Source organism: Oncorhynchus kisutch, linkage group LG2, assembly GCF_002021735.2.
Source record: "Oncorhynchus kisutch isolate 150728-3 linkage group LG2, Okis_V2, whole genome shotgun sequence".
In the NCBI taxonomy this organism is placed as follows: Eukaryota; Metazoa; Chordata; class Actinopteri; order Salmoniformes; family Salmonidae; genus Oncorhynchus; species Oncorhynchus kisutch.
In genome coordinates, this window is record NC_034175.2 from 48448414 (window position 1) to 48461838 (window position 13425).

At 43.5% G+C, this 13425-nt stretch overlaps 1 protein-coding gene across 7 annotated transcripts in view; it reads left to right on the forward strand.

Moving 5' to 3' along the window:
- The first annotated feature begins 727 nt into the window (after positions 1-727).
- epb41l5 (erythrocyte membrane protein band 4.1 like 5) overlaps positions 728-13425 on the forward strand; it is a 46452-nt gene continuing 33754 nt past the window's right edge. For 6 of the 7 annotated variants that reach the window (XM_031796278.1, XM_031796298.1, XM_031796271.1 and 3 more), the window contains exons 1-7: positions 728-1014; positions 1806-2008; positions 11142-11246; positions 11873-11915; positions 12129-12207; positions 12328-12372; positions 12873-12925. In XM_031796278.1, the coding sequence (XP_031652138.1) occupies positions 1829-2008; positions 11142-11246; positions 11873-11915; positions 12129-12207; positions 12328-12372; positions 12873-12925 (505 nt within the window). In that variant the 5' untranslated portion in view covers positions 728-1014; positions 1806-1828. The remainder of the gene's footprint in view (positions 1015-1805; positions 2009-11141; positions 11247-11872; positions 11916-12128; positions 12208-12327; positions 12373-12872; positions 12926-13425) is intronic. The other variant, XM_031796274.1, reaches the window with a different exon arrangement.

The following is a 13425-nucleotide window of genomic DNA, read 5'->3' on the forward strand; positions in this document are numbered from 1 at the left end:
ACACACGTACCTGTATTCCAAGTTCTACATTCCAGAAATACGACTGATGCTTAAAATTATTTAGAAAGTAGCATCAATGAAAGAAGCCTAAAACATAGCATTTCTGCTCGTATGTAATCAACCTTGCAAGTTCCAACAGCCTGAGTTAGACTCCATGCAAACAAGGACATCTGTCCAAGAGGCTCTCTTTAAGTATCAAGTATGTTTGAAAGAAGTGCACAGGTACGGACGGTCTGGTCTCATCCCTGTCAATCAATGGCAGGAAATACTATAATGACATCAAGACCAGACAGGTGATATCTACATGACCAGTGAGTGGCGCTGTTGCTAAATGGAGAAGATTCAGTAGTTCATACAGTAGATCTTTGGTCTGATTGAAAAAAAAAAATTACACTGACTACCATAATGCCGTTTAAAAATGTACCGTAATCTATTACTGAATGTACCGACTCGAAAGTATCTACTTGTTTGTTCAGTCCTTATATCGGCATAATATGACACTATGATAATACATACTTGGGTATATTTATTTGTTATATTTCAAGTAATGCTTTTCATAATTGGCTACATTGTAATCTCATGATTACTACTACAGAAACACCCAACAATATAAATATAATTACATTTCTATGCACCCAACCAATGACCGCACTCAACACCCTAATGTCTCTTTAAATACAAATAGCTGTGTGTTTGGGATTTATTTTGACGTCATTTCCTGCTGGAAATCTTTCCTCCCTCTTTTCTTGGGACTTGTGGAAATTATCTCGTTAGGGTATCGATCCAATAGGAAATACAGTAGAATACTTATCAACCATGGAAACATTCGTTTTCATTTGTTTGTAAAGTGAACAATGCACGTGGATTGGTTGTTATTTTAGCCAAGTCTTTCGTGAGTTGCTATTCCTTTAGGACTTTCGGATCTACAAGTGGCCATCGGCGACAGCAGCAGCAAGTGTATGTCGCCTGATTTCTTTCATCTGTTGCTTCAGTAACGCGTCGTTATCACAAGAGGTAGCTTGTCTGCTAAACCTGTTGCTCTCGCTCATGATGTGACTAGTCAAAGCCAATTTTGTCGAGTTATTCTTCAATAGTTAATACTTGAATGAAATGAAATTAATACAATATTTATTCGGGCAAAGCGTCTAGCTAAGTATCTAGTTGGTTGGTTAGTTAACGTTACCAGGTAGCTAACTAGCCAGCAAATTAACTAGCATAACCTATTATCTGGTACCGCATAGCTAGCTAATAGCATAGTCTGTACTATCTGATAGTGAGCAGTCCAAATGTTCAGTCTAAATTGCTCTGTAAAATTGTTATCATTAACTACAGCCCTAATGTATGTAACAAATGGCTAATAATACACTACCCAATTTAGCTAACTACAGTGTAACGTTATGGTTAATACAGCAAGTGTTTATTCACAACTTCATTGCTAGCCGTTTGGAACAACCATTAGATTATTGTGGGGAGTCTACAAACATTAGCGGACTAAAACTCCACTCCATAGTGAAGGAAGTTAATGAACTTCTTTCACCAACAAGTTAAGTTCATCATAACCTTCCTTTACCATGGATTGAAGTTTAGTCCACTACAAACATTGTACACACAGAAAAGCCCAAAAGTAATACCTAGGCAGATAAGAGCACTTAGGTTAGATGTGGTGATAAGTCACACCATTTTGATTTGCATACTAATATGGCTTCTGTCACAGCACATTATTTAATAGATTGTTTTAACATCACAGCCCTCTGATTGAGGAACACGACAGATTGTATCAGTAATCCTTCCTTGCACATGTGCAGTTAGTGTTCACTAGGCCCCCACCATGCTGAGTTTCCTCCGCCGGACGCTGGGCCGGCGGTCCGTCCGTAAGCATGCTGAGAAGGCCCGGCTGAGAGAGGCCCAGCGGGCCACCACACACATCCCTGCTGCCGGGGAGGCCAAGTCTGTCATCACCTGTCGTGTGTCACTGCTGGACGGCACTGATGTCAGTGTGGACCTACCGGTGAGACTTTACACACAAAAACATTATTTCAACTATTATCAAGGCATGCCTCATGAGAAAGTAACAGGTGGCTGTTTTGTATAGGGTCTTCAAAAGATATTTAAAAAGGAAGGAGGACATTTTTTGCATGGCAGGTGCCCTGAGGCTGAATTTCTCTCTCTCTCTCTCTCTCTCTCTCTCTGTGTCTGTGTTGGTTGATTCCCACATATAAGGTTCTGCTGTATAGTACTTGCTGACTAGCCCCCACAATTTTTTTTTTCTTCCATTTAACCAGGTAAGCTAGTTGAGAACAAGTTCTCATTTACAACTGCGACCTGGCCAAGATAAAGCAAAGCAATGCGACACAAACAAAAGAGTTAGACATGGAATAAACAAGTGTACAGTCAATAACACAATAGAAGAAAAAAAGTCTATATACAGTGTGTGCAAATGGCGTGAGGTGTTAAGGCAATAAATAGGCCGTAGTAGCGAAGTAATTACAGTTTAGAAAATTAACACTGGAGTGATGGATGTGCAAGTAGAAATACTGGTGTGCAAAAGAGCAGAAAAGTACATTAAAAACAATATGTGGATGAGGTAGGTAGATTGTGTGGGCTATTTACAGATGGGCTATGTACAGCTGCAGCGAACGGTTAGCTGATCACATAGCTGATGTTTAAAGTTAGTGAGGGCAATTTTACGTCTCCAGCTTCAGCGAGTTTTGTAATTCGTTTGTAATTCGATCCAGTCATTGGCAGTAGGGAACTGGAAGAAAAGGCGGCCAAAGCAGGTGTTGACTTTGGGGGTGACCAGTGAGATATACATGCGGGAGCGCGTGCTACTGGTGGGTGTTGTTATCGTGAGCTGAGATAAGGCGGAGCTTTACCTAGCATAGACTTATAAATGACCTGGAGCCAGTGGGTCTGGCGACAAATATGTAGTGAGGGCCAGAGCATACAGGTCGCAGTGGTGGGTAATATTTGGGGCTTTGGTGACAAAACAGATGGCACTGTGATAACTGCATCCAGTTTGCTGAGTATAGTATTGGAAGCTACTTTGTAAATGACATCGCCATAGTTGAGGATCGGTAGGATAGTCAGTTTTACGAGGGTATGTTTGGCAGCGTGAGTGAAGGAGGCTTTGTTGCGAAATAGGAAGTCAATTCTAGATTTAATTTTGGATTGGAGATGCTTAATGTGATTCTGGAAGGAGAGTTTTACAGTCTAGCCAGACACCAAGGTATTTGTAGTTGTCCACATAGTCTAAGTCAGAATCGTCCAGAGTAGTGATGCTAGTCGTTTGCGTTCAGCGAACAGTTGAAAAGCATGCATTTGGTTTTACTAGCGTTTAAGAGCAGTTGGAGGCCACAGAAGGAGTTGTATGGCTAGTTAACAGTGTCCAAAGATGGGCCAGATGTATACAGAATGGTGTCGTTTGCGTAAAGATAGATCAGGGAATCACCCGCAGCAAGAGCGACATCATTGATATATACAGAGAAAAGATTATTGAAAAATTTAACCCTGTGGCACCCCAATAGACTGCCAGAGGTCAGGACAACAGGCCCTCCGATTTGACACACTGAACTCTGTCTGAGAAGTATTTGGTGAACCAGGCGAGGCAGTCATTTGAGAAACCAAGGCTGTTGAGTCTGCCGATAAGAATACGGTGATTGACAGACTCGAAAGCCTTGCCCAGGTTGATGAAGACGGCTGCACAGTACTGTCTTTTATCTATGGGGGTTATGATATCGTTTAGTACCTTGAGCGTGGCTGAGGTGCGCCCGTGAAAAGCTCGGAAACCGGATTGCACAGCGGAGAAGGTACAGTGGGATTCGAAATGGTCAGTGATCTGTTTATTACCTTGGCTTTTGAAGACTTTAGAAAGGCAGGGCAGGATTGATATAGGTATATAACAGTTTGGGTCTAGAGTGTCACCCCCTTTTAAAGAGAGGCATGACCGCGGCAGCTTTCCAATCTTTAGGGATTTCGGACGATACGGAAGATGGGTTGAACAGACTGGTAATAGGGGTTGCAACAATCACGGGGAATAATTTTAGAAAGAGAGGGTCTAGATTGTCTAGCCCAGCTGATTTGTACGGGTCCAGGTTTTGCAGCTCTTTCAGAACATCAGCTATCTGGATTTGGGTGAAGGAGAAGCTGGGGAGGCTCGGAATGTTGCTGCGAGGGGTGAGGAGCTGTTTGCCGGGGTTGGGATTACAGGTCGACTGATTATGATTTTTCAACGCCGATACCGATCACTGGAGGACAAAAAAAGCTGATACCGATTAATTGGCCGATTTAATAAAAATAAATTGCATTTGTAATAATGACAATTACAACAATACTGAATGAACACTTATTTTAACTTAATATAATACATCAATAAAATCAATTTAGCCTCAAGTAAATAATGAAACATGTTCAATTTGGTTTAAATAATGCAAAATCAAAGTGTTTGAGAAGAACGTAAAAGTGCAATATGTGCTATGTAAGAAAGCTAACGTTTCAGTTCCTTGCTCAGAACATGAGAACATATGAAAGCTGGGGGTTCCTTTTAACATGAGTCTTCAATATTCCCAGGTAAGAGGTTTTAGGTTGTAGTTATTATAGGAATTATAGGACTATTTCCCTCTATACCATTTGTATTTCATTAACCTTTCACTATTGGATGTTCTTATAGGCACTTTAGTATTGCTAGTGTAACAGTATAGCCTCTGTCCCTCTCCTCACTCCTCCCTGGGCTCGAACCAGCAGCACAACGACAACAGCCACCACATCGAAGCAGCGTTACTCATGCAGAGCAAGGGAAACAACCACCCCAAGGCTCAGAGCGAGTGAAGTTTGAAACACTATTAGCGCGCGCTAACTAGCCAGCCATTTCACTTCGGTCACACCAGCCTCATCTCTGGAGTTGATAGGTTTGAAGTTATAAACAGCGCAATCCTTGATGCACAACGAAGAGTTGCTCGCAAAAAGCAGGAAAGTGCTGTTTGAATGAATGTTTATGCGCCTGCTTCTGCCTACCACCGCTCAGTCAGATACTTAGATACTTGTATGCTTGTATGCTCAGTCAGATTATATGCAACACAGGACACGCTAGATAATATCTAGTAATATCATCAACCATGTGTAGTTAACTAGTGATTATGATTGATTGTTTTTTATAAGTTAAGTTTAATGCTAGCTAGCAACTTACCTTGGCTTACTGCATTTGCGTAACAGGCAATCTCCTTGTGGAGTGCAACGAGAGAGAGGCAGGTCGTTATTGCGTTGGACTAGTTAACTGTAAGGTTGCAGGATTGTATCCCCCGAGCTGACATGGTGAAAATCTGTCTTTCTGCCCCTGAACGAGGCAGTTAACCCACCGTTCCTAGGCCGTCATTGAAAATAAAAATGTGTTCTTAACTGACTTGCCTAGTTAAATAAAGATTAAATAAAGGTGTATAAAAAATAAATAAATATGCAAATCGCCGCCCAAAAATACAGATTTCCGATTGTTATGAAAACTTGAAATGGGCCCTAATTAATCGGCCATTCCGATTAATTGGTCGACCTCTAGTTGGGCTAGCCAGGAGGAAAGCATGGCCAGCCGTGGATTTTTTAAAAATTTATATTCTCGATTATTGTGGATTTATCGGTGGTGACAGTCTTACCTAGCCTCAGTGCAGTGGGCAGTTTGGAGGAAGTGCTCTTATTCTCCAAGGACTTTACAGTGTCCCAAAACGTTTTGGAGTTAGAGCTACAGCATGCAAATCAGGTTGAAAAAGCTAGCCTTTGCTTTCCTGGCTGACTGCGTGTATTGCTCCAAGACCCTAATCATGTTGTGGGCCTGTTCTTAGGTAGCTTGTTGCCCTCTTGCTGTGCTGTTAATGAGTTACTGAGAGTGTCACAGTCAGGTCTTGACTCACTGAGGTGTGACTTGGCCACATGAGAGGTGCGTGCCAGTGTGTTTACGTGTAGTTCACTGTTGTATTGAGTGCTGCTGATCACCTGTAATTCCATGATCCCTCTACAGCACACTTGGTCACATGACCCACCCACAGCCAGGAGCCAAGTGAGTGGAGATGGTCTTCTCGAATGGGAAGACATGCTCTTGGCCCACAATGTCCTCTTTGATTTATCAGGGTTGGAATTTCTAAGGCATAACCAGGAGTCAAACCAGTTGATGACACTCTGGTATTAAATTCAAATGAAAATGATCACATGCACCGAATACAACAGGTGTAGGTAGACCTTAGAGTGAAATGCTTATTTACAAACCCTTAACCAACAATGCTTTAAGAAGTTTTAAGAAAAACTAGGTGTTAAGTAGATAATAAAGTAACAAATAATTAAACAGCAGCAGTAAAATAACAATAGCGAGGCTATACACAGGGGGTACCGGTTAGTCGAGGTACTTGAGGTGTATTCCACTGTAAATGCTATAGGTCTATTGTCACAGAGCTTCTCCAGTAGTTTTTTTCTCTCTTTTTTTTGGCAATGCCTCTGAATGCAATGCTAGTGGGAGTTATTACAACATGGGATAGGCCGTCCATGTTTATGTCTGAAGAGTTTGTGGAGTTCAGGACATGAGCCTGCGTGTAGTTTTCTAATAGCTTTGTCATAGTCATGTGAAAATCCATTTGGAAAGAACATTGTGAACTGTTAGGCTAGCTGTAACTCTGGATCTATAGCTCTGCTATGTAAGAGTTCTAGGCTAGTTGATATAGTCTGACCATTTATTCACTTAAGTGTTACGAAGCAGAACTGCTGGGTTGCGTAATAACGTCACTGTTTAGGCTGCCAATGGGCTTCCCAGGCAATAACTCATTTTGATCATCAAGGCCTTGTGTTTTCTTTGTGTTCTTCTGAGACCGCTTTGGCCCTAATGGTCTGTCCCTTAGTTTAGATATTTTGTGTGATATCTGACATGCATGTTGCTACTGTACAGCAGCCATACTTGGGACTAACTGTAATAGTGAATAATAGTGAATAAACATGTTGACATAGGTCGAGTACAAGATGCTAGGTTTGTATTGGTGAAATCTAACACCTTTGGCTTATTTCAGTAAAGTAGTACAGTAGTCTTTAAAAAAAAAATTGTTTAGTAGCGGTTAGACAAGATAGTAGCTACAACTCCCGTACGGGCTCGGGAGAGACAAAGGTTGAAAGTCATGCGTCCTCCGATACACAACCCAACCAAGCTGCACTGCTTCTTAACACAGCGCCATCCAACCCGGAAGCCAGCCGCACCAGTGTGTCGGAGGAAACACCGTGCACCTGGCAACCTTGGTTAGCGCACACTGCCCCCGGCCCGCCACAGGAGTCGCTGGTGCGCTGTGTTTCCTCCGACATCACACCCGTTGGCTATGCTGCTCATGCATTGAATTTGCTCCTCAAGGACATCATGGCACTGAAAACAATGGATACACTCTACAAGAGAGCCAAGGAAATGGTTGTGTATGTGAAGGGTCATCAAGTTATAGCTGCAGTCTACCTCACCAAGCAAAGTGAGAAGAATAAGAGCACCACTTTAAAGCTGCCCAGCAACACACATTGGGGTGGTGTTGTCATCATGTTTGAATGTCTCCTGGAGGGGAAGAACTCCAACAAATGGCCATACCACACACTGCCGATATGGACAACCCCATCAAGAGGATTCTCCTGGATGATGTATTTTGGGAGAGAGTGGTAAGCAGCCTGAAACCTATAGCAGTAGCCATTGCACAGATTGAGGGTGACAATGCCATCCTGTCTGATGTGCAGACTCTGCTTGCACATATAATAGAATACTTTTGTACTGCCCTGTCCACTTTGCTGTTGCTCCAAGCAGAGGACACTGCAGTTCTGAAATACATCAAAAAGTGTGAAGACTTTTGCCTGAAGCCCATACACTCGCAGCGTACATGATGGACCCCAAATATGATGGCAAGAGCATCCTGTTTGGAGCAGAGACAAAAAGGGCCTATGGTGTCATCACTACAGTGTCTCGCCACCTTGGCCTGGTTCTTGGCAGTCTGACGAAGTACACTTCCAAGCAAGGGCTTTGGGATGGAGATGCAATATGGCAGTCATGCCAGCATATCTCATCAGCCACCTGCTGGGAGGGACTTTGTGGATCTGAGCCTCTTTCCCCTGTTGCCTCCATCCTTCAAATCCCACCAACATCAGCCACCTCGGAGCGCAACTGGTACTTGTTTGGGAACACACAAACCAAAGCACACAACAGGCTGACCATTGAAAAATTGGTGGCCATCTGGTCAAATTTGAGGCTTTTTGAGCCTGACAACGAGCCATCCTCAACAAGGTTGGAAAGTGACAGTGAAGATGAGGCCTCAGTCTGATGTTCAAGAGGTGGACATTGAGGAGGTCCAGGGAGAAGACATGGAAGCCTGAGAGGAAGACAGTCTAGAAACTAAAGCTTTGGTTATGATTTTACAGATGTATGTTGAAATGTTTTTGGGAGATGCGATGGATCATTGGGGACCATTATATATTCCCTTTTGTTGTTCAGTGAAAGTCAACTCATTTAATTAAAGTTCAATTCGTAACAAAACAAACAAAAAAAATTTTTGGAAGGATTTAATCATTTGCAATTATGTCTACTTATGAAAAGGCAAAGGTCTCTGTCTCTATATGATATGGTAATTATATCCAATGCAAAAAGAAAATCTACATTTAAATGGTATTATATTCCTGTTAATTCCCATGGAATGTTTCCACCTCTGAATATTCCCCAAAATGTGCAACCCTGGGTGCTGGTCAGTAAACTGTCCAGAATGACATTTGAAGAAAGTGTGTGGCGTAGCTTGTTTATTGCTCTTACCTACATGGCTGAATGCTTATGTCAACCCAAAGGGTTTCCTGGGGTTACATCTCTAAAGCAGCAGCTATCCCTTTTGACACAAACGGCACAGTAAATAGTCTAATGATTCGTCTCTTCTCTGACACCTCCAGCTCCAGAACTCAGTCCAGTCTGAATAAGGGAGCCTCAAGCTTTTAAGACAATTGGTGGGAAGAAGGAGGGGGGCTGCCATATTTCTTCCGCAGTCCTCCCTCAGTGGCTCTAACTTGCGTAGGGTGGGGAGGCCGATTTTAATTTAATTTTGTACCCCTCCCTCAGTGGCAGTCCTCTGACTTGCATGCAGGGAGTAGCCTTAGGAATGTAACTGTGCCTCCAAAGGCAGATGGTTGGTCGGGCAGACTGGAAACCTCTGGTGAACAATGCGACAGCGAGGCCTGGGGTTCACTGGAGCGCACAATGGCTCCTTTGTGTCCATTCTCCCTGGCCGAAGGGGCGCTTTGTGAGCTATGCCAACTCTATGGGGCCTGCGTGAGCGTCCGGCAAGCTTGGATTAACACTGAGGACTGTTCAATGGCAGCATCCTCTCCTCTCTACCCATCACGACCACTCCCCCTGTATAATGTACCCGACCAGAGCATGGCAGTGCAGGCCTGAGTCCTCACTGCACATGTCAATGTTTGCTCCCCTACAGGGGATTGTGTGTGTGTTGCTGTATGCACACAGCAGTGTCACAACCAGTAATATGCTTGTTAGGTTTCAGCAATGTTGTTGCAGACTTTACTGCATGTTCTGATTTTGTGTGCTTTAAGCTACATCTTTAGTGTTGTGCGTTTCCATTGTTTGTGCACTTGGGAGTGTCCTCTCTGTTGGTGGACTTGGTCTAACGTTGCTTGTATTCATCTGAGAAACTCGAGGCAAAGAAAGCTCTGCAGAATGGCAGTGAACTCTGCCAGCCACTACAAGGGGCGTTTTCACCCCTTCTATAAGATTTGACCATTCAGTCACCTTGAACACAAATGACCTCAATGTCATTCAGCGCAGTGGAGTGATCGACCGACCAACCACATCTTTTATTTTTTCCGTGTCTCGCTCTCTGGTGGTGTGTGGCAGGACAGAGGTAGTGGGAGCGTTTTTGTTTTCATAGGCTGGCCTGTAGATCACTCATTAGCTGAGACTTCACTACAGGGCTACAGACTGTGTACTGTGTTGTCTGGCTACTGTGTGTGGTTAGTCAGTCAGACTGCTGGGCAGAGAGTAAAGACTGACTGGGGTCACGCTGACTCGCTGTGTTGCAGCCTACTAACAGGTTGCCATGGTGACCCCAGTGCTGCCATTCTTCCTGCTATTTTGAAGTTGGCCGTGTACTGAACTAGCTAGTACAGCAGCAGGCTACAGGAGTTGGGCAGCTAACACCCCATCTGAGCAGTGCAGACTGGAGACTGGTACGACCTGTCAGACTGACTGCAGGAAACACTCTATCATAGAGTTCAAACTGCTCACCAGAACAGAAGGGAAAGACCTAAACATGTGGCAGTGTGCCTGATTTTAAAGTAGGCGAAGCCAGCTAAATAATATGTTCTATTTGGCTCTCGTCTCTTTTTTTGCGTGTTTTCTAATCAGTTATAGAGGCAATGAAATCAACAGTGTGTCTGGGGAGTGGAGTATCAGGGAAGAATACACGAACCCTTTGTAACGGCGTTCTTCGTTTGTCGAAAGAGAGTCGGACCGAAATGCAGCGTGGTGGTTAATCATGATCTTTAATAAAGAAAACGGCGATACATGAAATAACTTATAAAATACAAAAACAACAAACGGAACGTGAAACCTAATACAGCCTATCTGGTGAACACTACACAGAGACAGGAACAATCACCCACGAAATACAAAGCGAAACTAGGCTACCTAAATACGGTTCCCAATCAGAGGCAACGAGAATCACCTGACTGCTGATTGAGAACCGCCTCAGGCAGCCAAGTCTATACAACACCCCTAATCAGCCGCGATCCCAAATACTACAAACCCCAATACGAAAATACAATAACATAAACCCCTGTCACACCCTGGCCTGACCAAATATATAACGAAAACACAAAAATACAATGACCAAGGCGTGACACCCTTAAAACAGCTCTAGAACTTTTCCACCAGTAGTGACTTAGCGAAACTTCTCCACTTGCTCGTTCCACTTGTATTGTGTTAACCATAATAAATAACATTGAGCAACAGTTAAAAAATATTTGAAATATGAAACTATTATTAAAATGCTAAAGAGAACAAGGTGAAAAGTCTAGACCTAGTCTGTTGAATGATTGATGACATTGCTTCCAGATTAATGACTGTGTGACCTCTGACATCTCTCTTGCTCTGTCAGAAAAAAGCCAAAGGTGAGGAGCTGTTTGACCAGATCATGTATCATCTGGACATCGTAGAGAAGGACTACTTCGGACTACGCTTCATGGACTCTGCACAAGTACCGGTAAGACCAGAGTAGCAGACAATCCTAGAGACTCACTTTTACTACCACCCACCCAACCTTGTTCTAAGAATTAGGAAGGGGTTTGTTATGGTTAGATTTATCCACTGAACTTGAATTGCTCTTCTCTGGAATAGGGATTGGTGGAAGGTTCAAGTACAGTTTGTCGCAGAAAGTAAAGATTAAGTTCAGTGTCTATCAAAGACCCAGCAGCCAGGGCAAGCTGATATGGTGTGACGGGCATAGAAGGAAGGAGAGGAGAGAGGTAGTAGGGAGGGAGATCTGGAGAGAGGAATGTGGGGGAGAGAAGTGTGAAATAGGGCTGTGGCAGAGACCTTCCGTTCCCTCATCAGCTTGAGTAGCACCCCCCACCCCACCCCCCTACTCACGCACGCACCCTCCTAAACCCCTGCCCCTCCCTCATATAATTGTTCATCTCCCAACTCCCAGACGAGTTACAAATCAGAAATTCCCTTTCTAGTGACACAATCATACTGTGTGGTATCCTAGGTGAGGCTGCTGTCGAACACATGTGTTTTTGGCCTTGTCCATGCCATGGATTCTCTTGAGTCTAGATGGTTGATTCTTTCCTGTCATTGAAATGTGTTCTTTTCTCGTCTCTTTTGCAGCATTGGCTTGACGTTACAAAAAGCATTAAAAAACAAGTCAAAAGTAAGTATATGTTCTTGACCTCACAATCATTGGAGATACACAAGCTATAGCCCTTCTATTGCCTCTTTTCTGTACCAATGTAGCTCTAGAGATGTATAATGGATGGGTATGTTGATGGAACAGCCAGAAACAGATGGATTTAATTAATGCCATTCTCATTTCAAACCTCTTTCTTTCCTTCCTCTCTTCCGTTCCTCCCCTACCTCTGTGCAGTCGGACCCCCATACTGCCTTCACATGAGGGTCAAATTCTACTCCTCAGAACCCAACAACCTGCATGAGGAGTTGACCAGGTCACCTTGTCGTCGTCTTATTTACTATTCAATAATCACCAATTGTTTTTAGAACATTTGTATTTATTGGGGACATTAATCTGGACTTTTTATGAACAAATGACCCTTTTATTCTCGCAGATATCTATTTGTATTGCAACTAAAACAAGATATCCTCAGTGGCAAGTAAGTAACCTCCCTCACCCACTGTTTTGCTCTTCCTATATTAGATGTACAGTATATTACATTAGTGTAGACTTCATGTGCTTCAATATATTTAACATGGTTGTAATGATGTACTTGGCCTATAGACATGTTAGCTATATCTGTTCTGTTGCATCATGATACAGATGCTAAGAGGCTTAGCTACAGTAGTGGATTACACACGTGATGTTGGAAGGAAACTATTTACATCAATAAGTAGATTGTGAATATTAGTATCCATTTTCGCTTACATGGGGATTAGTGTTCATGTTTGTCCGGCAATCCAATAACACCGGGTTGTTGTGTATTAGCTCTGGAGCGAGAAATGGGCTGTTAGATGCAGTAGTTCCCTGCTGTAACCGCTGTGACTGATCTCTTCAGACAGTATCCTTTCCTAGTGTGTACTGTACCTTGTTGAAAGCAACAGCACTCAGACCACAGCATTTTATTTCTCCTACTGAACACTCGTCCTTGTATCACAGGTTAGAATGTCCTTTCGACACAGCAGTGGAGCTGGCGGCCTTCTCTTTGCAAGGTAAGAACAACGATGGCCCAATGTCTAGGTGTGGTTGTCATAACTCCTCTTGAATGAGAGCCACCGAGTTGCAGTTTTCTGAGGGGGTGGAATCTTTGCTATCAGCAGGGAGAGACCATAGCGCCACAGTAGCCTTCCAGAGCCTATTAACATGGTGGAGTATTTGTGGAAATGGAAGATAATTTGGGCTTATCGCTACCCTCTCTTCAAGAATGTGTGCTGCTGCCGCAGCACTGCCCAGAGGAGTTGGCCCAAATGCTGAGGCTGCAGTCCTTGCTCAGTGTTCCAACTGTAAATGGGCACTCCAGGGTTGTTCTGAATGGAAGTGAGCCCCCTCCCTCTCTTCCAGCTCCTCTGTGGGGGTAAATGCAAGCTCATTAGAGCCCAGCTCTCTGCAAAGGCCCCCTAATCCAGCCCTCTCCCTCATCCCCTCTCACCATCCCCTCTCTCTCGCTCTCTCTCAAGTCATCCACACCATCACAGCCTCTTTATTTACAGCA